This window comes from Lithobates pipiens, unplaced genomic scaffold (genome assembly GCF_037356315.1).
Source record: "Lithobates pipiens isolate NorthernLeopardFrog02 unplaced genomic scaffold, aLitPip1_a1.2 Scaffold_18, whole genome shotgun sequence".
Lineage (NCBI taxonomy): Eukaryota > Metazoa > Chordata > Amphibia > Anura > Ranidae > Lithobates > Lithobates pipiens.
Genome location: NW_027507758.1, coordinates 149,746,883 through 149,769,289, shown reverse-complemented (window position 1 = coordinate 149,769,289; position 22,407 = coordinate 149,746,883). Strand labels below are relative to the sequence as shown.

General features: G+C 41.2%; 1 protein-coding gene across 12 annotated transcripts in view; it reads right to left on the bottom strand.

Annotated features, from left to right (window-relative positions):
- The window catches only part of ARID1B (AT-rich interaction domain 1B), a 527,934-nt gene that overhangs the window by 107,406 nt on the left and 398,121 nt on the right, over positions 1-22,407 (bottom strand). For all 12 annotated transcript variants that reach the window (XM_077486264.1, XM_077486251.1, XM_077486257.1 and 9 more), the window contains 2 exons: positions 17,190-17,279; positions 5,570-5,749 (listed from right to left, as the gene is read on the bottom strand). In XM_077486264.1, coding sequence (XP_077342390.1) covers positions 5,570-5,749; positions 17,190-17,279 — 270 coding nt within the window. The remainder of the gene's footprint in view (positions 1-5,569; positions 5,750-17,189; positions 17,280-22,407) is intronic.

Below are 22,407 nucleotides of genomic sequence, written 5' to 3'. Positions count from 1 at the left end.
AAACATGGTTTAGAAATATTTGTATGATTCCTGTACAAATTAATGTAAAATAAATTTTGACAAAAGCATGTTTTAGGGCAGCCTCAGAAACCCCAGCGGCTGAAAGTGGGTATTTTCTTTTAATTTAATATTGCTAAAGCACTGTCTTGTAGCCAGCAGCATGAACCCTCCGCTAGCATTTCGAGACATCAATCATTCAATCCCAGAACTCAAACACTTTAGTGAAGAGGTTAAAATTTGGGAAGAATAAAATGCACAAAGCTTTTTGAGGGGAAAAAAAGCTCGAGGGCGTAAGTTAACCTACATACATTTTTGTTCAAAACTTACTACTGAACTTAACAAGGCCTCTAAGGCAGCATGCCAGATTTCAAATCAAAGCTGTCACTGATCTTTTTATTTATTTTATTATTTAAGAAGAGAATGCACCTTGATCTTTTCATGAGCAGCATTGCTTATTATAGGCTTGTGTCAAAAGAGCTGGCAAAAATTACTATGCATTCTGTCCAAATAATCAGTCACCGTGCACAGGGTTTCCCAGAGGAGGCACTATGTCAGCTTAACTCTTTAACCGTTAGAAGGATTTAAACTGTAGCTGAAGTTCAAAGATATATATGAGCAGAAACTAACAAAATAATTTCCCAGATATTAAGACACTGCAATCTAGTATACTCAAAGGACAGGCCAATCTATGTAACATCACCTAGATAGATATGATATATGTGGTACTCTACGCAATAGTGGGCAAACTTATACACAGAAAGACTTTTCAAGGGGTAAAATGGTTCTAAAAGACACTTGCTCGTAAAACACCTTGGTTTGTTTATTCATGGCTACTGTTGTTGAACTCACAGAACAGGGATTTGTGTGTTTACACACACACGCCCCTGTTCTAGCTCTCATGCCCACGAAAGCGCGTGACCCCCGGGTCACCCACATCGGCACCCCCCCACCCCTCCGATAGTGTGCACGCAGCTACTTTTCCCTCTTAAAGGGCTGTTGTACAGCTACGACGGTTCACGGGAACGTGCCGACCTGCCGCAATATAATGACGAAAGCTGGTCTGCAAGTGGTTGAGGCAAAGCTATGGCAACAAGATTAGCAAGTAACCCTTCTATCCATCTATTGCTTGGACATATACCTGCATCCCTACCTAGAGATTCTATTAAAGTGGAACTACACTGCACCTGAGTACCACAAACCAAAAACAAAATGTAATATCATTTTTGGTATTCAAAGTAAACTCGCCCATCCATGTCTCCATGTTTTATTTTGCTAAGAAATCACTTTGAAAAACATTCCCCCTAGTATTTTAGGCCATGGCCATCTTGAGCAAGGGCAAATAATTCATGCAGCATTTAGTTCATGGAATCAATCTGCCCTTAGGTCTGGCATGCAGGCAGGAGTTTGTTTAGCTGAGAAAACCCCCCCTCCCATGAAGACTCCTGGGATCTATGACATCATTTGCCTAGGCCTGGAAACCAAGAAGTAAAAAAAAAAAAAAAAAAAAGTTTAAAACAATATACTCCCCTATCCATTTACTAATGCTAGTAGCATAAGGATTAAAAATAGTCAATGTTGATTGAAAGAGTGAAGTTCCGCTTTAAGTTCTTCCACTCCCTCATAAGTGGAGAAGTGCCATGCCTGGTGCCTAATCAACTTATTAGCACGCTCAGTTATTGTCCCACATACCTGTTCAGTGAGCAAGTCAGTATAAAAATTATTATTCCAGCTTGCATCTAAAAATTGTATTACTGTATGCCCTCCTCTCCCCTCTTCTGTTTTTAGCACTTTTTTTTGGGGGGGGGGGGGGGGGGGGTTCTGGTTTGACAGGTCACTCCAACTTCTGGTCAGATCATCATGACAATCCACCAGGAGGAGTTCTCTCTCTCTCCTCCCCAACTTTCTGGGGCACATCAAAGGACCCCCAGAAGGCTGCGTGACCATTCACAAGGTTCAGCACAGTGCATCTCATTAATGTACAATTGGCAGCCAGCTGTGAAGCCACAAGGAACCATAGTTGACTACCCACAGTAAACATGACAGTTCTGGGGACCTGAAGACCAGCAAAGAAGCGGTTCAGGTAAGCATGATATTGGAACCATGGACAGGTGAGTTTCCTACAGTATTTGTAACTGTTTTATAACTACTTCTAACAGTGGAGAATAATAGCACAAAAGCTGCCTAAATTCATAATCCCATATCATGTTCTGCAAACAAGATGAGTTTCCCAGAGGCAGTATACTCAAACCTAGATTTTGACGATCATGAGCATTTCTAGGCATGCCCCAGGTCTATCAAGACCCAGCTGGGGAGAAGGCACCACTGGGTGGAGTGATCTTCTGCTGGGTTTTAGCTAAAAAAAAAAAGGCTTTAATTTCACTTTAAGTTTACATGTGAGACACTTGTGGCACAGTAATTAAGGCCTATTTTACGGGATACATGGTCTGCAACACATTTGTGCATATATACATCAAGTAGGCAAATTTTAATTATAAATAGGCTCCAAAGAGTAAACAATTGATTTAATTGTAACACCAAAAAAATAGACAGAATAGAGGGAAACCCAGAAAGGTGGTCAGTCATTTTCCTATGCCTTGCTAATCTATTAGCAATTGTTGGCTTGGACAGGAAACAGATGGCCTCAGACATTAAAGACAATGAATCCAGCAGCTGCTGGGCTGGTCCTTATTAGTTGGACATGTCACAATGCCAAGCCTGGGCACCCATACATATGTAGATGTCGCTTATTAATCTGGAAACCAGCAGCCAACTAAAAAGAGATGGGATGGAACTGCCTATCTGACCCTCTTGTAACTACTGTGATAGTGAAGAAGTTTCTATTGCAGTATACCTTTAGTATAAGCAAGTAAACAATATTTTTCAAAGCCTCCAATCTGAAAAAACACATTTCACCAGTATTTGTACTGAGAACAAAAAGGCATATCAATTCTACTATAATGATAGTATTTAGTATACATATAACGGTATACATTTTTGAGAGCGTTTTAAAGAATTCAGCAGTAGCGTGTGTGATACATTCGGGAGATTTACTAAAACTAGAAAGTGCAAAGTCTGGTGCAGCTCTGCGGAGAAACCAACAGCTTTTAGGTTTTTATTGTCAAAGCTGAATTGAACAAGCTGAAGATAGAAGCTGATTGGCTACCGTGCACAGCTGCACCAGATTCGGAGGGCTCCAGTTTTGATGTTTGAATTCCCATTTGGGTTAAACACAATAGTCAACAAGCACAAGTCTTGGGAGAGAAATTTACAGTGATGTCAAATATATGTGCAAACTCTTTTATATGACAATTGCAATTCAACTTAATTTAAAGTATATCTAAAGCCAAAGCTATTTTTTAGTTCTGGATAGCACAGGGAAAGATGAAAACCTGAGATTTGTTTTATAATTTTGTTTATATTGATGAAGAAATGGAGACATTTTCCTTTACTTCCTGTCCTGTAGACTTTCTAAATTGAGACAAATCCTTGTCACCAAAGCAATAGAAGATTTTCACAACTATTTTTGTTTCAGTGACAACTCAAAATCAATAAAGAGTGTAAGAATATGGAAGTAGAGGGTAGATAAGGAGGTAAGTAGAGGGTGTATGGTACATAGAGCATATTCACTAGTTATTTTTCTAAGCAAGGGTCCATGTAAACATTGGGTATTTTAGAACGTGTAGGGGGGTATGAGAAGGTGTTCATGACATTTTTTTTCCCCATAAGACTGTATATGTACCCAAAATTCAAAATGAACTTGACTGCCATTACAACATTTCCAATTTTAGGCTAGGTTTTCACTATTGTGACCTTAAAGTCGCGTGATTTTGCCATGACTGGAAACAATGCCTGTGTAATCTTGAGGTCTGTGTACCTCAAGTTGCATCAAAGTGGAAACAAAGTTGTGCAGGGACTACTTTGAAGTCGCTGTGGCTTGAAGTCGCAAAGATATGAGCAGTACTCATTGGAAATCATGGGGCACGACATGTCATGCGACTTTGCAGTCCCAAATCACATGACAAGTCGCACTAGTGGAAACCGAGCCTTAGAGGGGGGTTTTTTTTTTTTTTTTAGGTGTGATGATTCTGCATATAAACAGGACTAATCCTCTTATCTGCTCCTACAACTCCTTTTAAGTGTATGTAAGCCCCAAAACAAAAATTTCATTTTTTGCAGATTACCAGTCTTTAGAAAAGGTGATAGAATCTGTTTCTTTTTTCAGGTTTTTTTCCTTTATTTTTACCTGGTGATCCTGCCAGCAACAGACTTCCAGTCACCCTAAAATAGTACTACATCACACCTCCCTCTCACCTTATTGCCTTAACATAGGGGGAGGTTTCTGTAGTTCACAGAGGTGAACTGGGTAGGCCAGATACCATTGCTTGACATAACGATGCAGAGGACAAAGGTCAGGCAGGATATATATATATATATATATATATATATATATATATATAATCTCAAAGCAATTGTAATAGTATACTTAAAGGGGTTGCAAAGTCTAAAGGTTTTTTACCTAATGCATTCCTTGCATTAAAGGAGTTGTAAAGGCAGACGTTTTTTTTTTTATCTTAATACATTCTATATATTAAGACAAAAATGGGGTGGCTTTGCCCTCCCCCTGATCGGCTGAGACACAGCAGTGGCACCACTGGCTTCCGTGGCTGTCAAAGTCAGTCAATCAGGGGAGATAGGGGTTGGGGCTCTGTGTCTGAATGAACACACAGGGCTGTGACTTGGCTCCAGTGTCCCCATAGGAATCTGCTTACTGAGAGGGCACTCGATATGAGGGAGGGGGACAGGAGCAGCAAAGAGGGACCTGAGAAGAGGAGGATCCAGGCTGCTCTGTGCAAAACAAACTGCACAGAGGAGGTAAGTAGTACGTGTTATTTTTTTTTTTTTAAATAACAGAGTCTTTACAATCACTTTAAGTTAAAAAATGTTTAGGTGTCAGTATTGCCCCCTCAGCCCCCCTTTACTTACCTGAGACCTCATTCGTTCCAGCGCCGTGCAAGTCTCTAGATCTTTACTTGCCTCATTTCCGGGTTTCGCTGGCTTTGCTGGGGCACCGGGAGGGACCGGGAGCCATTGGCTGTCAATCAAAGCCAGTGATGAGGAAACAGGGGCGGGACCGAGTCCCGCTGTCAGCATCAATGGATGCAGCAGAGGGTCTCGGGTGCCAGCACGCACACCTGCCCCAATGGGAAGCGGTTTCCCATGGGGGCACTAGCCAGAAAGGAGGGGCGAGGAGTGATGGCGTGGGACCCGAAAAGAGGAGGTTTCCATCCGCTCAGTGCGATTTTGTTGCACATAGTAGGTACCGTAAATATAGACAGGTTTCTTATTTATTTTACATTTTTTTCATTTACCTTTACAACCCTTTAACAGACCAAATAGAAAAAAGTTAAACTGGGCTTTACATACACATTAAGTGATATAGTGATTTCACAATACACAAGACTATCAGTCTGTGATTTAGAATTATTTCTATTACATATTAGAATATAGATGTACAAGTTAATGTATGTTCAAAGTAAAGCTGAACTGTATCTGTAGATTTATATCTTGCCTTGTGGTCCATATTGGTTGATCTGAGGGCCATAAGTGCTGCTGGAGTTTCCTTGTGGAAAGCTGCCCATACCAGGATGTATCTGACCTCCAGGAGATGGATGTGGAGACATAGAAGGTCCCGTGTGCTGTGGTCCATATTGTGGCAACTGATGGTTTCTCTGCACACTGGGCATATAACCTACAATTAAAAAAAAAAAAAAAAATTTAATAAAGGTGATGTGCGGTTACTCGCACTAGGTTTTGGAAATGTCATCAAGGTCTTATTCACGCAATTGTGCTGTGGTAGTACATATGCATTAGCACGCTTTGCATTAAGACAGTGGTTTCATTTGAATGGGCTGCCTATTGCACCAAAATGCACCAAGAAAGGTGCACTTACCTTTTTTGTGATAACTATGGTAGTGTATCATTGTGTGTTGCAATTGCTGCATAGCCAGTGGCAAGGTGCATTGGAGTGCAATTTAGAATTACTGGCACCACATCACATCACTGCATCTAATGCACAGGTGACCACAGCACAACCTAAGTAACCAACACAACCCTGTGTGTGCTGCACCATTTAAAACATGCTAAATCAGCAACAAACACTACACCCCCCCCCCCCAAAAAAAATTCAGTACTACAGCTTCACTACAATATAATAAATAGGAGCTCATTAAGTACCATACAAAATAACTATCTGAATACATACAGTCAGGGCTTTTCTTCAGCAGGAACACAGGAGAACACAGTTTCAGCACCTCCGGAACTGAATGTATATTAAAGCGGAGGTCCACCCTAAAGTGGACCTTCCGCTCATCGGAACCCTCCCCCCCTCCGGTGCCACAATCGGCACCTTTCAGGGGGGAGGGGGGTGCAGTTACCTGGATAATCCAGGTAACTGCACCCACTTCCGGGACAGCTCTCTGCGGAAAGGGGCGTAACTTACGCCCCTTTCCGCAAGTGCCCGCCCCTTCCCGCAAGTGCCCCGCTGCCTGCTGGGAAACACACAGCTCCCAGAGGCAGCGGGGAGCGTCCTTATTGCGCAGCGCAATTCGCGCATGCGCAGTAGGGAACCGGGAAATGAAGCCGAAAGGCTCCATTTCCTGATTCCCATACCCAAGATGGCGGCGGCAGGACCCGACAGACGACCTAGCGATCGGCTTCGGGTGTCGACATCGCGGGCGCGCTCGACAGGTAAGTGTCACTATTTTAAAAGTCAGCAGCTGCAGTATTTGTAGCTGCTGGCTTTTAAAAAAAAAAAAACGCGGAGTCCCGGTGGACTCCCGCTTTAATGTCAGGGGGTATTGGGTTGTGCTGGAGGGTCTATTTTTGGTGGCTGCTGCAGGATCTATTGTTGCTGGGGCGGGGGGGGAGTTATTGTTGCTGACTACTGGAGGGTCTATGGTTACTAAAGGAGGGGTTTGTTGCAGGAGATCTATAGTTGCTGTGGGGTTCAATACGGATGGGGGAGATCTATTATTGCTGGCTGCAGGGGATCTTTTTTACAGCTTTTCCTGTTATTAACAAATTCCATACAATCAATCAGCACAAAATGAATGGTTCTGTATTCTCTAAAAGGGGCAGTACTGGGTGGTGGATGGGGTGTGGAACCAACGGATGGTGCTCAGAGGTGTGTAGGAGGTGGAGGGCAAAGGATAGTGTCTGAAGGCGAGAAGGGGGTGGAGACAAGGGATGGTGCTCAGAGGTGGGAAGGGGGTGTAGATAAGTTTCCCTTAAAATTAGAGTTATACCACTTTAATAAATCCTTGTACTTGTTATTGAGCATGTTTAAACTGATTCTTTTTTTTTATTTTTTTATTTGATTCTAAAATGTCTAAATTTTACTAAAAAAATAAAAATAAAAAACACACACAAAAGTTTTGCGCTTATATAAGAAGGTAGAAATCAATTGGATGGAAGGGGAACAAGGCGATTTTCATAATATTACAATCTGACAACTGGAATTTTGGTTTGCTACAATAATTTTATTTAACTCTTAGTTAGACCCCTTTCACACTGAGGGTGTTTTGCAGGCGCTATAGCGTTAAAAATAGCACCTGTAAAACGCCCTAAAACAGCAGCTCCATGCACTCCAGTGTGAAAGCCTGAGGGCTTTCACACTGGAGCGGTGCACTGGCAGGGCATCAGAAAAAGTCCTGCCAGCAGCTTCTTTAGAGCGGTGAACTCACCGCTCCTCCACTGCTGCTCCCCATTGAAATCAATGGGGCAGCGCTGCGATACCGCCAGCAAAAATCCACTCCGCCGGCATTTTTAACCCCTTTTCGGCCGCTAGCGGGGGGTTAAAACCACCCCACTAATGGCCGAATAGCGCCACTAAAACAACGGTAAAGCGCTGCTAAAAATAGCGCCGATTTACCGCTGACGCCCTAGGCGGTGCGGTGTGAAAAGGCTCCTAAAATCACACAATCTTGTTTGCCATTTACTAGATACACAATTCTCCTGAATCTTACAGATCAGGGCTGTAGCACCTCCTGTAGTTTAGCCAGCTGGGCTGTTTAAGCAGTCTAATGGAGTCTCCTGTTGTTTGATTAGCTATGCAAGGCTATTAACATTAACTAAAATAGATTGATGATGAAAGCTTGTTGATTCCTCATCCTTGGCACAGAATACTGTTAAAGTACACATTTGAAGAATGTGCTACACAACAGGAAGAGAAGTCAGGGGTTTGCATCCAGAACCAGGCAGCAGTACATCTTTAAATGAGGGCACCTAAATCAGGAAGATGGATGAATCCAAGCATGTATTTCACAAACAAGACTATGAGCTTCATGAGCTTCATGAGCTTCATAAAAAGGAGTCAGGAAAACAGGACACAGTTTTGATAACTACCAGAAGAGTATACATGAGGAGATTGTTACATGTCTTCACTAATATATATATATATATATAATATAAAAACACACTTATATAGACATTGGGCTCGAGTTACTAAGACAGAAGAATGCAAAATCTGGTGCATCTCTGCATAGAAACCATCAGCTTCCAGTTCTTTTTTTTTTTCAATCTTTTTTCAATTCTTAATTAAACAAGATGAAGTTAATTTATTTATTTCAGATACTTATATAGCGCCGTCAATTTTTGCAAAACTTTACATATACATTGTACATTCACATCAGTCCCTACCAGGGGTAGGTCCTAACAGGAGTCCCCGGAGGAAACCCACGCAGGCACAGGAAGAACATGCAAACTCCAGGCAGATGGTGTCGTGGTTGGGTTTCGAACCAGCGACCCTTTTACTGCTAGGTGAAAGTGCTACCCACTACACCACTGTGCTGCTCGAAGCCAATTGGCTACCGTGCACAGCTGCACCAGATTTCGCACTTTCCAGTTTTAGTAAATCAACCCCATTGTCATAGGTGAGTGGAGCCCATTGCATTAGGGTATGCACCCCAAAGGTCAGAACACACATGCCTTTCTTTGCAGCCTCAGCTGCACGGGCAGCAAATGAATTGGAAGTGCTCTGTGCTGTGTGGTTTCCCATTCATCTACAAACTGAAACATAGTAAACTCAAGTTTACAATTCTTCAGTTATGAATAGACACAGTGAGCAAGAGCTTTTACTGTATTCATTTAAAAAGGAAGGGGCCAGCAAATTACATATTTACTACCCCCACTCTCCATCCTGAGAGAAGGGGAGCCAGCAGCACTGAGGGGTGGGCAATGCAGGGGGAAAACCAGGCAGTAAGGGGAAACGGCACCGCACAGTGATTAGGGTATGTGCTGGCACACCCCCTGTGCATGCCTATTCCCAATGTGTATGCATATACACACATACAAAGTCTGAACCATAAAGAAAAAATGCTGCTTTGTGTTATCTTTATCCAGGGCAAAGTAGCAGGTTCACTTGATCCCATTTTTGCTTTTCCACTGCTCTGGGATACAAGGGTAAGAAGCCCTGATCAAAGCGCAACTTGAAAATTGTTACATGCATGCACTGCAAGAGTTGACTGCTCATATAGGTCTAGAAGGCATAGAAAAGTAGATTCACTCAGCCGATCCTCTGCTCTTTCGTACTGCAAGACTGGTGTGTCTTCTCCCCCATGCTCCAGCGGTCTAAGGTCCTGACGTCATCAAGACCAATGCTGGGTCCACCACCAGAGCAAGGGGGAGCACTGTCTGCCAGGGAGTGGATGATCACATTAAAACGGAAAAGTGCTTTTACTCTCCTCTAGACTTAAACAACTAGCCCTTGTAGGGCAGGTGCAGCCCCACTGCAAGTGAGAATTTTCAAATATACCATAGTTAGGCTTTAAAAATTCTATCTGAACCCAAGAACAAAAATGTAACATATAGTAGTTCAGCTTACTTAGATGAAATGACTGCAATTGTTTTCCCTATTTTCACCTGGTGATCCTGCCATGAACACACTTCCTGTCCTAAGGTGACAATGCTCATTCACTTTACTGTATCAATTGAAAAGTTAGAGTGTCACCCTAGGCTGCTTGCTCCCGATTTGTACAGAAGAACACCTTGCCCTCTCCATAACATAAGGGAAAGGTGAGTTCCTCGAAATGTGTTAGCCTTTCGGACCTGTATCATTCCTGTGTGTGACGAGATGTGCTGACTGGATTTATTCTGACAAGCTTGTACAAATATAGGATTGTGGGTATATTACTTGATTTATCAATAAAATATATCTTAGGATAATGCACTAGGCTGGGGTGCCCTTTGTTTTTATTTTATGGCTGCAGTGTGTCTACACTACCCAAGTCTGTAGAGGGCAGCAGAACGTGGCATATCCTTGTAAGCCAAGATTGGAGTAAAAGAAATGAGAGCCTACAGCATCTGAGTACCACTTTAAAGTGCAGGAGAGTTTTGTTTGCTTGGAAGGTGATCTATAGTTTATAGAGTAGAGCTAGCCAGGGCTGATAACAATGCTTGGGATTTCAGTGCCACTGAGTCATTATGTTGTCAGCTTGTTACAGGAATGTATGAGCTCACTGGATTACTAGTAAGATCAACAGGTATTGTTGGCACTTATTAAAAAAAGACAAGACAAAACAAAACACCTTCAAAGGGTATATTAGCAGAACAAAAGGGAAGAAATAAGAGGCTCATTGTTAGGGTGTAGGCTGGCCATACACAGAGCAAATTTCTTTCCTGCAACCAAGGGTTGCAAGAAAGAAATGGCTTGATTCCCCAATCAACACAGTGTTGATGCGGGAATCGCTCCTGCTAGGCCATTGTCTTCCTCCTGGTGGGGAGAATCTGGCAGGCTGATTGTACCCAAGTTGATTGCTCAACTTGGTACATTTAGGCTGCCCATTACTGGTTCATATCTCGAGCAGTTCCTGCTGAGCCGTCTGAGATTAAGATCAAGTCAAGACCTGGTGCCAACAATGTGCAGAGGACCTTGTGCCCACTCCTATTCTGCAATACTGGTTTCCAGAGCTGCCAATCAGAAGATAATACTTACTTTTATTCTGCAGCCCTATGATTGTCCACCCCACCAGTTCTGGTTGTGGAAACCAGTCTGCTGAAGTATCTCTGTATGCTAGTCTTTTGCCAGTCTTGTTGCCAACCTCTGCCTAACACCATCATGCACGCACAAAGATGTATAAGGACAGAACGGGTGTCATACCATTAAAATGAGACGTGCTTCTAGAAAGGCCCACCTATTAGTATTATAATTATACAGGATTTACATAGCACCAACAGTGTGTGCCGCGCTTTACAACATGATGGCAGACAATACAGTTACAAATCAATACAGGAGGAATCAGAGGACCCTGCTCATTAAGGCTTACAATTTGCATTACATCACTAAAGAGCAGAGGACTGAGATGCTAGCTCTTGTGGGACTGTGGATTAACCGATATTGGCCCGCCCGCCGCATATATACCGCAGAAGGGTGGATGGCTGCGTGAAATCACCTACCTGTATGTGATTTCGAGCACGAGGTCTGGGGCGCACACCAGCAACCTGCTCCCGCTGTGAATGGACAACGCAGGAGCCAATCAGCGGGTTCAGCAGACACGATGTCTGCCGGGCCCGGAGATCTATCAGCGGAAAGACAGAGCGGCAAGCTGCCTGTGTAAACAAGGCAGATCGCCGTTCTGTCAAAGGGAAAAATAGAGATTTTGTGTTTTTGCTAAGCAGAAACACGGATCTCTTTCTTTCCCCAGTGAAAGCACTCCTCCCCAGTTAGAAAGCACCTCCTAGGGACACACTTAACCCTTTGCTTGCCGCTGATGTTAACCCCTTTCCTGCCAGTGTCATTAGTACAGTAACAGTGCATTTTTTTTTTTTAGCATTGATCACTGTATTAGTGTCACTGGTCCCCAAAAAGTGTCAAAAGTGTCCGATCTGTCCGGCACAATGTTGCAGTCGCGCTAAAAAATGCTGATCGCTGCCATTACTAGTAAAAAAATAAAAATAAATCCATAAAAATATCCCATAGTTTGAAACACCCTATAACTTTTGCAAAAATCAAGCAATTTACGCTTATTGGGATTTTTTTTTTTTTTTATCAAAAATATGTAGCAGAATACATATTGACCCCAAGTTGATGAAGAAATTTGATTTTTTACATTTTTTTTATTGGGTATGTTCTATAGCAGAAAGTAAAAAATATAGTTTTTTTTTCCAAAATTGTCAGTCTTTTTTCGTTTATAGCGCAACAAATAAAAACCCACAGAAATGATCAAATACCACAAAAAGAAACCTCTATTTGTGGAAAAAAAAAAGGACACCAATTTTATTTGGGTACAGTTTTGCAGCTCAGTTAAAATAGTGTAGTGCCCTATTGCAAAAAAAGGCCTGGTCAGGAAGGGGGTGGAGCTGAAGTGGTTAAGAGTAGTATAACAGTATAACAAAAACTTTGTTTAAAAAAAAAAGAAATTGGACCAGAAGTAGTTGGGAATAACATCAGTCAAACACACACAAAAAAAAAACCTGTTCTAAATTGGTTATTTTCCCTATTTAAAAATACTGTTGTCCAAGTTCCTACTAGTCAGATAACAGGAGATCTTACGTGGGTCAGATCATTTGTACCTGGAGACCTACAAAAAAATGATTGGCATGTATCACTAAAACGTTATGTGCTAAAATGGTCTGCATTAACCACAGATGGATAAAAGGGATAGAGGACTGACATCCCATTTTACAGATTTTGGCACACACTTTTTAAAGTCTTGCCAGTATGCATATCAGACACAATCCTACGTTTTCCATGGCCAAAAATGAATACATCACTCCCTGCTGGGCTGGCTGTAATAGGAATCGCTATGATAAATCCCTATTTACCAAGGTGTATGTGTATAAACATCAGCCATGAGCTTGTGACACTCCTGGAAGTGTCGGATTCCTATTAACTTTGCAATGGTTGGAAATAATAAAAGTAGTAACAAAAAAATAAAAAGAAATAATTTCTTCTTAATTAAAAATAACTTCAATTAAAAAATATATGAAATCAATCCAGAGAAGAATTGACTACATTTTAACAGAAAACATCATATCCATACTATGTTATTTTAATGGCCACTTGAAAGAAGTCATAAGTTGATAGCATAGTGGTTGTTGAGTATTTAGTTGTCTAACAAGAACATGATATACAGTATAAAGAATTATTTCTCCTTAGGATTTCTTTCAAACCATAACTTTAAATCAAACGTAGGACAAATTAGACTCCCATTATTAAATTCCAGTTGCTGAAATCTCCACTAAGCTTAAGACTAAAACCATGGCGGGTTAAAATACTGGCACTTGCACTATAAAATGGTTTTCCACAAGCCTTCACATGTGAACAACAATGTCTAACAGCATGCTGGATTAGGAATGAAAGAGGGAAAACTGCCACAAAGTGGGCTCCTTTTAAAACTAATACCCTGTAAGTTCGGTCTGGTAAATAAAAACTTCATCAGCTTCATTATTCCACATAATAGCTCAGCAGATTGATAAATGACTGCAGTGCTCAGTTTATAGAAAAACAAGGAAAATCCCTAACTGAATAGTCTGCTGTATGTGCTAGCGCTCAGCAGGAAACTGTAGCTGACATAATAAAACAAATGCAAACATGAAGTTGGCTTGAAAAGGGTAGGTGAAATTCAGACTCGCAGCTCTTTTAGAGGCTAAAGCAGTAAAGCCCCGTACACATGATCGGACTTTCCGATGGGTAATGTTGGATGTCAGGCTGTCGTCGGTAAATCCAACCGTGTGTATGCTCCATCGGACAATTGTTGTCGAACTTTCCGCCAACAAATGTTGGCTAGCAGGTTCTCAAATTTTCCATGGACAAATGTGTGTTGTTGGATTTTCAGACAAAAGTCCAAATTTCAAACATGCATGCTCGGAAGCGAAGCGGTTGGTCTTGCAAACCAGATTTTGCAATGGAGAATTAACATCCATGATGTGGCAAATCAAATGCAGCGCACATTTTCTTCTCCTTTAATAGGATAATAATGAAGCTGCCTTGCTGGTGATTCTGATGGAGTTATTGCAAACTAATTTTCAAAGGCTTTTTTTTTCTAGTGATGTCAAAATATATATATATATATTTTTTTTTAATTTGGGCAAGTTACCACAACACCATTATCCCGTAGTTTTTAAGATCAAAGATACAACTATGTTGGTGTCCCTTGTCAATTTTACAAATTTATTTTTTTAAATTGAACTGCCTACTCCCAAAATATCATTTGAAGTAAAACATAGCCAAGTATTATTCTACACAATTTTGTTATTGTGCATTAAAAAAAGAAAACAAATAAAATTAGACATGCCATCTGCCAATAGAATTTAACCAAAAAGTGCATTCTATGCATCCAAAAATATAGAAAATATACCAAATCAAAATTCAACTAAAAAATAACGTCAAAGCAATAACTCCAAGGCCAATAATAAATAACACATTATCTCCTCTGATTCTGCAACATGTCTGGTTGACGAACGGCTGTTTAGAAACTAACTGAAAAGCACGAAATGAAAAGCGCTAAATGAAAAACGTGAAAAGAAAAGCGCAAATCAACACTCACCAAACTTCTACTAACACAAAATTAGCAGAAGGAGCCCAAAGGGTGGGCGCTAAAGAGCTGAAAAACAACATAGTAAGTTGCTATGTTCGTATTTGTTGGCCAACGATTGTTTGGCCGTGTGTATGCAAGACAAGTTTGAGCCAACACCCTTTGGACAAAGTTCCACGGTTTTGTTGGCGGAAAGTCAGATCGTGTGTTTGAGGCTTAACACTATTCCACCTGGATCACAGGGTCTGGATCAAAGTTGGTTTTCACAGACATGTGTGCAGTTTTAGGCCTAGGTGGATGAGAATTTGAGAACATGTGGACCCTTAATACCATAATTTTTGTTCAGTTCCTAAAAGTCAAGTAGCATCAAGAGCCCTGGCACAAATGTTCAGATTATAATCATATCCAACTATGATGTCATTTGAAATAGAACTTAAAACAAACTTTCTTTGTCTTGGATAGAGTAAGCAAGGGTTATAACCCCTGTATCAAAGTTTTTTTTCTTTTTTTGCCATCTTTGTCCCATTGGGACACTTCCCATCACATCCTGCCCCATAACTAAAACAGGAGGTGGGGGAAAATCCCTCCAACGTGAAGGAAATCCCTAGTTGTCACCAGGGTAACTAGACTTAGTGTTGACAATTAAATATTTTCCCTTTGTTTCTGTTCTGGCGACAACAACCCAAAATGGTATGGTACTGGTAAATATTCTGATGATATTGGTATTTTTTTTCACTTCTAGAACAGGACAAACATCACTCTCTATCCAAGGACAATTTTCACCATAACAAATACATGCATTTAGGGGGTGGTTGCAAAGTGACCATTTCTCATTTTAGCCTTCAATAAAATAATAAAAACACACCTCACGGGGCATTTGAGGAGTGTTTCCTGACACAACATAATGCCTGTATACACCCAAAACACTCATTACATTTATATGTGCGTCAATACGCTTTAAGGGCTCATGCACACAGGACATTTTAAAAAATGCCAGCACTACAGCAGCGCTAAAAATGCCCATTTAGCCGTGTTTTTACACTAGCCATGTTGTGTTTTTTCGGGCATTCTTTAATTTAAAACACTCCTTATAATGTTAAAATGCCTAAAAACGTCAAACGTGTCTAAACGCAGCTAAGCGCTTGTTAACGTTTGGGTGTGTTTTTGGGCGTTTTACGTTTTTACGGTTCAGTTTTACTGCTCCAGGTAACCCGATTTTTTACTGTCCTTAAACTCTTATGCCTCCAAATGCCTCTGACAGTTTATGTGTGCATGGACGCGTAGGCTAACATGGAGGGACGTTTAGAGGCAGTTAAAAAAAAAATGTAAGATACCCCTAACAGCAGCTGTAAAAACGTCCTGTGTGCATGAGCCCTAAGGCTGCTTTAGAATTCAACGGCTGGGTGAAAGAGCCCTTACTATAAATTCAATGTGTTCCCTGTGCACCTTGTTAAGCTGAAATCCTACTCCTACCTTTTATCTATCTGCCTGTCCTCCGCTCAGATATGGTTTCTCATTCATAGAAGCTACAGTTCAGTTTCTATGAGTAGAAGAGGTTGGTGGAAAGGCTGAGCATAGATGGCACTTCTGATGAATGCACATGACAGGTCCCTCATCTCTATTAATTCCTGCTGCACTTAACGATTACAACAGCAAGATTGGGGGGAGGGGAACGGAGGAGGAAGATTTCAAAGAAACGAGGAGCCAACAACACAAGGGACACATATTGACAGCAAGTCACGTTCCTTATGCTATTCTTTTTTTTTTTTTTTTTTTTTTACTAAACTTATATTTTAAATCAGTGATTCTCAACCCTGTCCTCAAGTACCCCCAACAGGCCATGTTTGCAGGTTTTCCTTTCTCTTGCACGGCTGCTATAAATCAGAGTCAATGGCTTGGTATTTTGGACAGATATTTTATCTAAGAGAAATTCCCAAAACATGGCCTGTTGGGGGTACCTGAGGACAGGGTGGAAAACCACTGCTTTAAATAATGAACCCATAAAAAAGAAAGAACGTAGACCAAGAAAGTCTTCATCTGAACAGTTTTTCTAGGTCAGTGACTCAAATCCAACTTTTTTTTCAATCACACCTCAGTGCTGCCGATACCCTCCAGCCACTATAGCAACCCCCTATCTACATTCACCTGCTCCAGTGTAAGCTTCAGGTCATTGCTCTGGTCCAGCATCCTGAAGGTGATGTCAATGGACCATGCCTGTGCAATATCGGTCGCAAGGCTACTTGTGGTTTACCCCAGGGGCACATGTGATGGATGATAATGCAGCAACATACTGTAATTAGGTGGCAGTTGTCAACCCATAAAACAAGAAGTGGCTGAACCAGAACCTTCATGGTAGAATCACCAGGTATTATTTTAATGAAAGCTTCAGATTCTGAACACTTGAAAATAACTTTTGAAATTACATTAACGCTCATGATTGAGTTTAGATCTAGAAGGCAAAGATGATCATTTTTGACAATGGATCTGGTCATCTTGACTTCTATTTTATAAATGAACACGAAAAAAAAAAATAATAATAATACAGCTGCAATCTATTGGTGGCTATGAAGAATACCTCCACGTTTTACCCTCAGTAGAAAACGTATACGGTGAATGGTAATAATATGCTTTTGTTGGATTCTTTGCATTGGTTATTACCTCTGTCCTGTGGCATTGGTGACTGGCTTAATGCGGGATGTGAGCTGGATTCGGTCTGGCTGCCTGCTGGTTGTGGTGGCATCTGGGTTCCTATTCAATGAAAAATAAAAGTTTTTATAGTATGGGTTATTGTAATAAGGAAATAGAGGCTGTGCACTTTGAATGTTTGTAAAGGAAAATATGTGATCACTTTGAAAACAGGACTTTTGTTAAAACATAATTGGTTCATTGCAGTATTTGTATTTCATTGAGAACTACTATATTTTGACATATGGTAATAAAAGATAACAAAGAATCTTATATAAAAATTAGATATTTCTGGCACATGTAAGATACTGCTTAGACACCACAGTGACAAAATGATTAAAGAATTGTGTCTGCTTTTATTACACAGTGTGTAAAGTATACAGCACAGACTAGATAATCCATAGTGCTCTGTGTATCCTTTCTCAAGTATATCTAAAACAAGTATTTTGTGAGAAATAATATATATATATATATATATATACACACACATACACATATATATAAATATCACATCGTCACACAAAAAAAAAAAACTGTGTACAGGAAAGCAGCACTCAATCATGTGAATACAGGACACAATGCATAATAGTACAAAGTCGTACTATCCTTTTAAAAATCATATTGTCAACATTAAAGTAAGCATTACAACATAAATAATTGCACGCACTCATCAAAAGTGCTGTGCTTTAATAAAATTTCACTTAGCCCCCGTTCACACAGGGGCGACGTGACTTGCAGCGCGTCTCACAGACGCGACCTGCACACGATTTCAGCGGCGACTTGCAAAATGACTTCTGTATAGAAGTCAATGCAAGTCGCCTGAAGTCGCCCCGAAAATACTACAGGAACCTTTTTCTAAGTCGGAGCGACTTGAGTCGCTCCTATTAGAACGGTTCCGTAGTACAGAACGGAGCGCGACTTGTCAGGCGGCTAAGTCGCCTGACAAGTCGCGGTAGTGTGAACCGGCACTTAGCGTGGTGGAATTTACAGGCCGTTCCTTGAGTTTTTGCTTTGTGAGTATCTTTACTCAATAAACTCATTAGGTTTTAAAGATATTTTGCCTTTTTGTCTTCCTTGCTTCTCGTTCTAAACCCTCATCTGGATTGAGATTGTAGCCCTTATTAATGGGCTTTACAAGTGGTGCTGATGTAGCAGGCTGAAGTTGCTTGGAATTTTTTTCCTTTTTCTTTAATATATGTGTTTTATAAGTGTTTTTGACCTCCTATATCATAGAGGTCCGCCTCTTCTTCGGTAAGTGTGGGAAACAAGGAGTTGGCACTTTGACACTGAAGTGGAATTTTATCAAAGCACAGCACTTTTTATGGACTATTTACTTGTATCCAGTATCTGTTCATTTCTTTTAGAATAATTGTTTGATTTGCACTTTATTTGCATCAGATTTGCATGACTGATTGCACTATTTGTATGTAGTTATGCTTTAATGTTGACAATATGGTTTAGGAGTGTGTCTATGGGAATGTTTGACCATTCTATCAGAAGCAAATTTGTGAGGTCAGGCACTGATGTTGGATGAGAAGGCCTGGATTGCAGTCTCTGCTCTATTACGGCCCAAAGGTATTCTATTGGGTTGAGGCCAGGACTCTGTGCAGGCCAGTTAACTTCATCCACCCCAAACTTGCTCATCCATGTCTTTATGGAACTTGCTTTGTGCACTGGTCCAAATCACTTGGTACAGGGGGATTATGGTGTGGGGTTGTTTTTCAGGGGTTGGGCTTGGCCCCTTAGTTCCAGCTAAGAGAACTCTTAAGGTGTCCGAATATCAAGACGTTTTTTGGACAATTTCATGCTCCCAACTTCGTGGAAAAAGTTTTGGGATGGTCCCTTCCTGTTCCAACATGACTGTGCACCAGTATATAAAACAAGGTAAGGAAGAATGGTCAATCATTCCCATAGACACACTCCTAAACCTTGTGGACAGCCTTCCCCAGAAAAGTTGAAGCTGTTCTAGCCGCAAAGGGTGGGCTTACCCAATATTGAACTCTACGGACTAAGACTGGGATGCCATTAAAGTTCATGTGCGTGTAAATGCAGGTCTACCAATACTTTTTGTAGTGTGTGTGTGTAGATACACACATACATCTAAAATAGTTGAGAAATATAACAAATGCACTAAAACGCACTAAATGCACTAAAACTAGTATACACTGCTCAGACTTAAACTTAAAGGAACACTTTTTAATCAGAGTATAGCACCAAGTCAATTAAACACCTGGGATATTGATCTGGTCAGTTAAGTAGCAGAGGGGGTTGTTAATCAGTTTTCAGCTTTGGTGTTAATGAAATTAACAACAGGTGCAATAGATGGGCAACAATGAGACTACCTCCAAAACAGGAATTGTTTTACAGGTGAAGGTCACTGTTCCCTACTCATCTTTTCTGACAGTTTTTTACTAGTTTTTCACATGGCTAGGGTCAGTGTACTACTGGTAGCATGAGGCCTACTGAGGTTGCACAGGCAGTCCAAATCCTCCAGGATGGCACATCAATACGTGCCATTGCCAGGAGGTTTGCTGTGTCTCCCAGCACAGCATCAAGAGCATGGAGGAGACAGGCAGTTACTCTAGGAGAGCTGGACAGGGCCGTAGAAGGTCCTTAACCCATCAGCAGGACCGGTACCTGCTCCTTTGTGCAAGGTGCAACAGGATGAGCACTGCCAGAGTCCTACAAAATGACCTCCAGCAGGCCACTGGTGTGAATGTCTCTGACCAAACAATCTGAAACAGACTTTGTGAGGGTGGCCTGAGGGCTTGATGTCCTCTAGTGGGCCCTGTGCTCACTGCCTGGCACCATGGAGTTTGATTTGTATTTTCCATTGAACACCAGAATTGGCAGGTCTGCCACTGGTGCCCTGTGCTTTTCAGAGATGAGAGCAGGTTCACCCTGAGCACATGTGACAGACATGAAAGGGTCTGGAGAAGCTGTGGCGAACGTTATGCTACCTGTGACATCATTCAGCATGAATAGTTTGGTGGTGGATCAGTGATGGTCTGGGGAGGCTTATCCAAGGAGGGACACACAGACCTCTACAGGCTAGACAATGGCACCCTGACTGCCATTAGGTATCGGGATGAAATTCTTGAACCAATTTTCAGACCCTACACTGGTGCAGTGGGTCCTGTCTTCTTCCTGGAGCACAACAATGCCTGGCCTCACATGGCGAGAGTATGCAGCCAGTCCCTAGAAGCATGAAGGAATTGATACCATTGAATGGCCCCCAAGCTCGCCTGACATAAATCAAATAGAACACCTCTGGGACATTATGTTTCGGTCCATCCAACGCCGCCAGGTTGCCCCTCTGTTCAAGAGCTCTGTGATGCCCTGGGTCCAGATCTGGGAGGAAAGACCCCAGGACACCATCCGTCATCTCATTAGGAGCATACCGCGACATTGTCAGGCATGCATACAAGAACGTGGGGGCCATAAAAAATACTGAGTACCATTTTGAATTGGTGCAATGCATTTTCAGCAAAATGGGCTAGCCTGATGCATCATTTTTTCACTTTGATTTGTGGCTTGTCTTTGAATTCAGCCGTCTGTAGGTTGATCATTTTCATTTCTTTCACACGATGTGGCATCCTTTCATTCCTAGCACATTACCCAGTCCATATCATTATAGATATCCAGCATATTATTTTTCCCCATTGAGATCTGATGTGTTTTCAAAGTTTTCCTTTATTTTTATTTTGAGCAGTGTATTATCCCTTTACCATACAGTATATCATGGTTACCAACCTCAGTCTTCAAATACCATCCACAGGCCATGATTTTGGGACTTTCCCTAAAAGCCAAGTCATCGACTTTTATTTAAAGCACCAGTGCAAGGTAAAGGAAATTTTGAAGACATGACCTGCTGGGGGTACTTGAGGACTAACGTTGGGAACCACTGACGTAAAGCATGGCATTTGTCTTGAACTCTTGTTTTGATCAACATCTCAACAGTTCAATCACGTGTAAGCATTTGGATGATGCTGTTGCTGCACAGGAGGGAGCCATGCTAAAACTGTAAACCTTTATGTTGTCATAAACATTTCTATGTGGGTTAAGAAAAAAAAAAAAGAAAAGAAGGACAGCACAGTGAAATTCAGTAAAACAAACAGCAATTCCATGTTAGCAGAATATACTTCTGCTTAATGTGTGTGTATGCCTGAGGCACTGCTATCAACAAAAGCTGATGGGAGTCAAGGGAATAGAAAAAAATGGATACTGTTTGGGAATCCAGACATGCAGACTTATTTAATAAGACAGTGTGAAAAGCAATTAAGACGTTCAAGTGCAGTCACCCAGAGCTACTGGATTTCAGTGAAAGACACAAAAGCCCTAGCTGGTCATGCCTTAGCTGGTCATAGTAATAAACAGCAGTAGGCTGCTGGTCTACAAATGAGTGCTTAGAGACCCATAGGGTAGGACAGTGATGGAGAACCTTGGCACCCCAGATGTTTTGGAACTACATTTCCCATGATGCTCAACAATACTGCAGAGTGCATGAGCATCATGGGAAATGTAGTTCCAAAACATCTGGGGTGCCAAGCTTTGCCATCACTGGGGTAGGATAACAGATGGGTGACAGTAGCATAATTGGAGATATACATAGATAATTAGACATATCAGGAACTATAGCAAGAGATCAATCGAGCCTGGAGTTGAAAAATAGAAAGGTAAGCCATAAAACCCAAATTCAAATAACACAACGCTGAGAAGGACTTGTTTGGACAAAATGGAAAAATCAGGATCAGAAGGGAAAAAGGTCCTGAGAATGGAATGGACAACGCATAGTCAAAAAGTGTAGAAGACACCAAAGCTAAACACATAAAACAAATCACAGGATCAGTTACAAGATCTCAGAAACCAAAACTAAAATCTCTAACTAGGGACTATAAACATTTCGATTTCATGTTAGTCATAGTCATTTGACTAAAATGCCATTTTAGTTTTGGTTGTATTTTTGTAATCTGAATTGTTTTCATTTTAGTCATATTTTAGTCAGCTAAAGTTATTTTAGTTGACTAAATTCAAATGGGCTTAAATTGTAATGCATAATTTAAAGTGGATGTAAACCCACCACTCACCCACTGGTACAGTATTAATGTATATTTTATATATTTTTGGGTCTCTTTTCCAGAAGCTCGGTGGGTGGAGTTGTGAAGTCAAAACTCAGGAAAGGCACCAGATG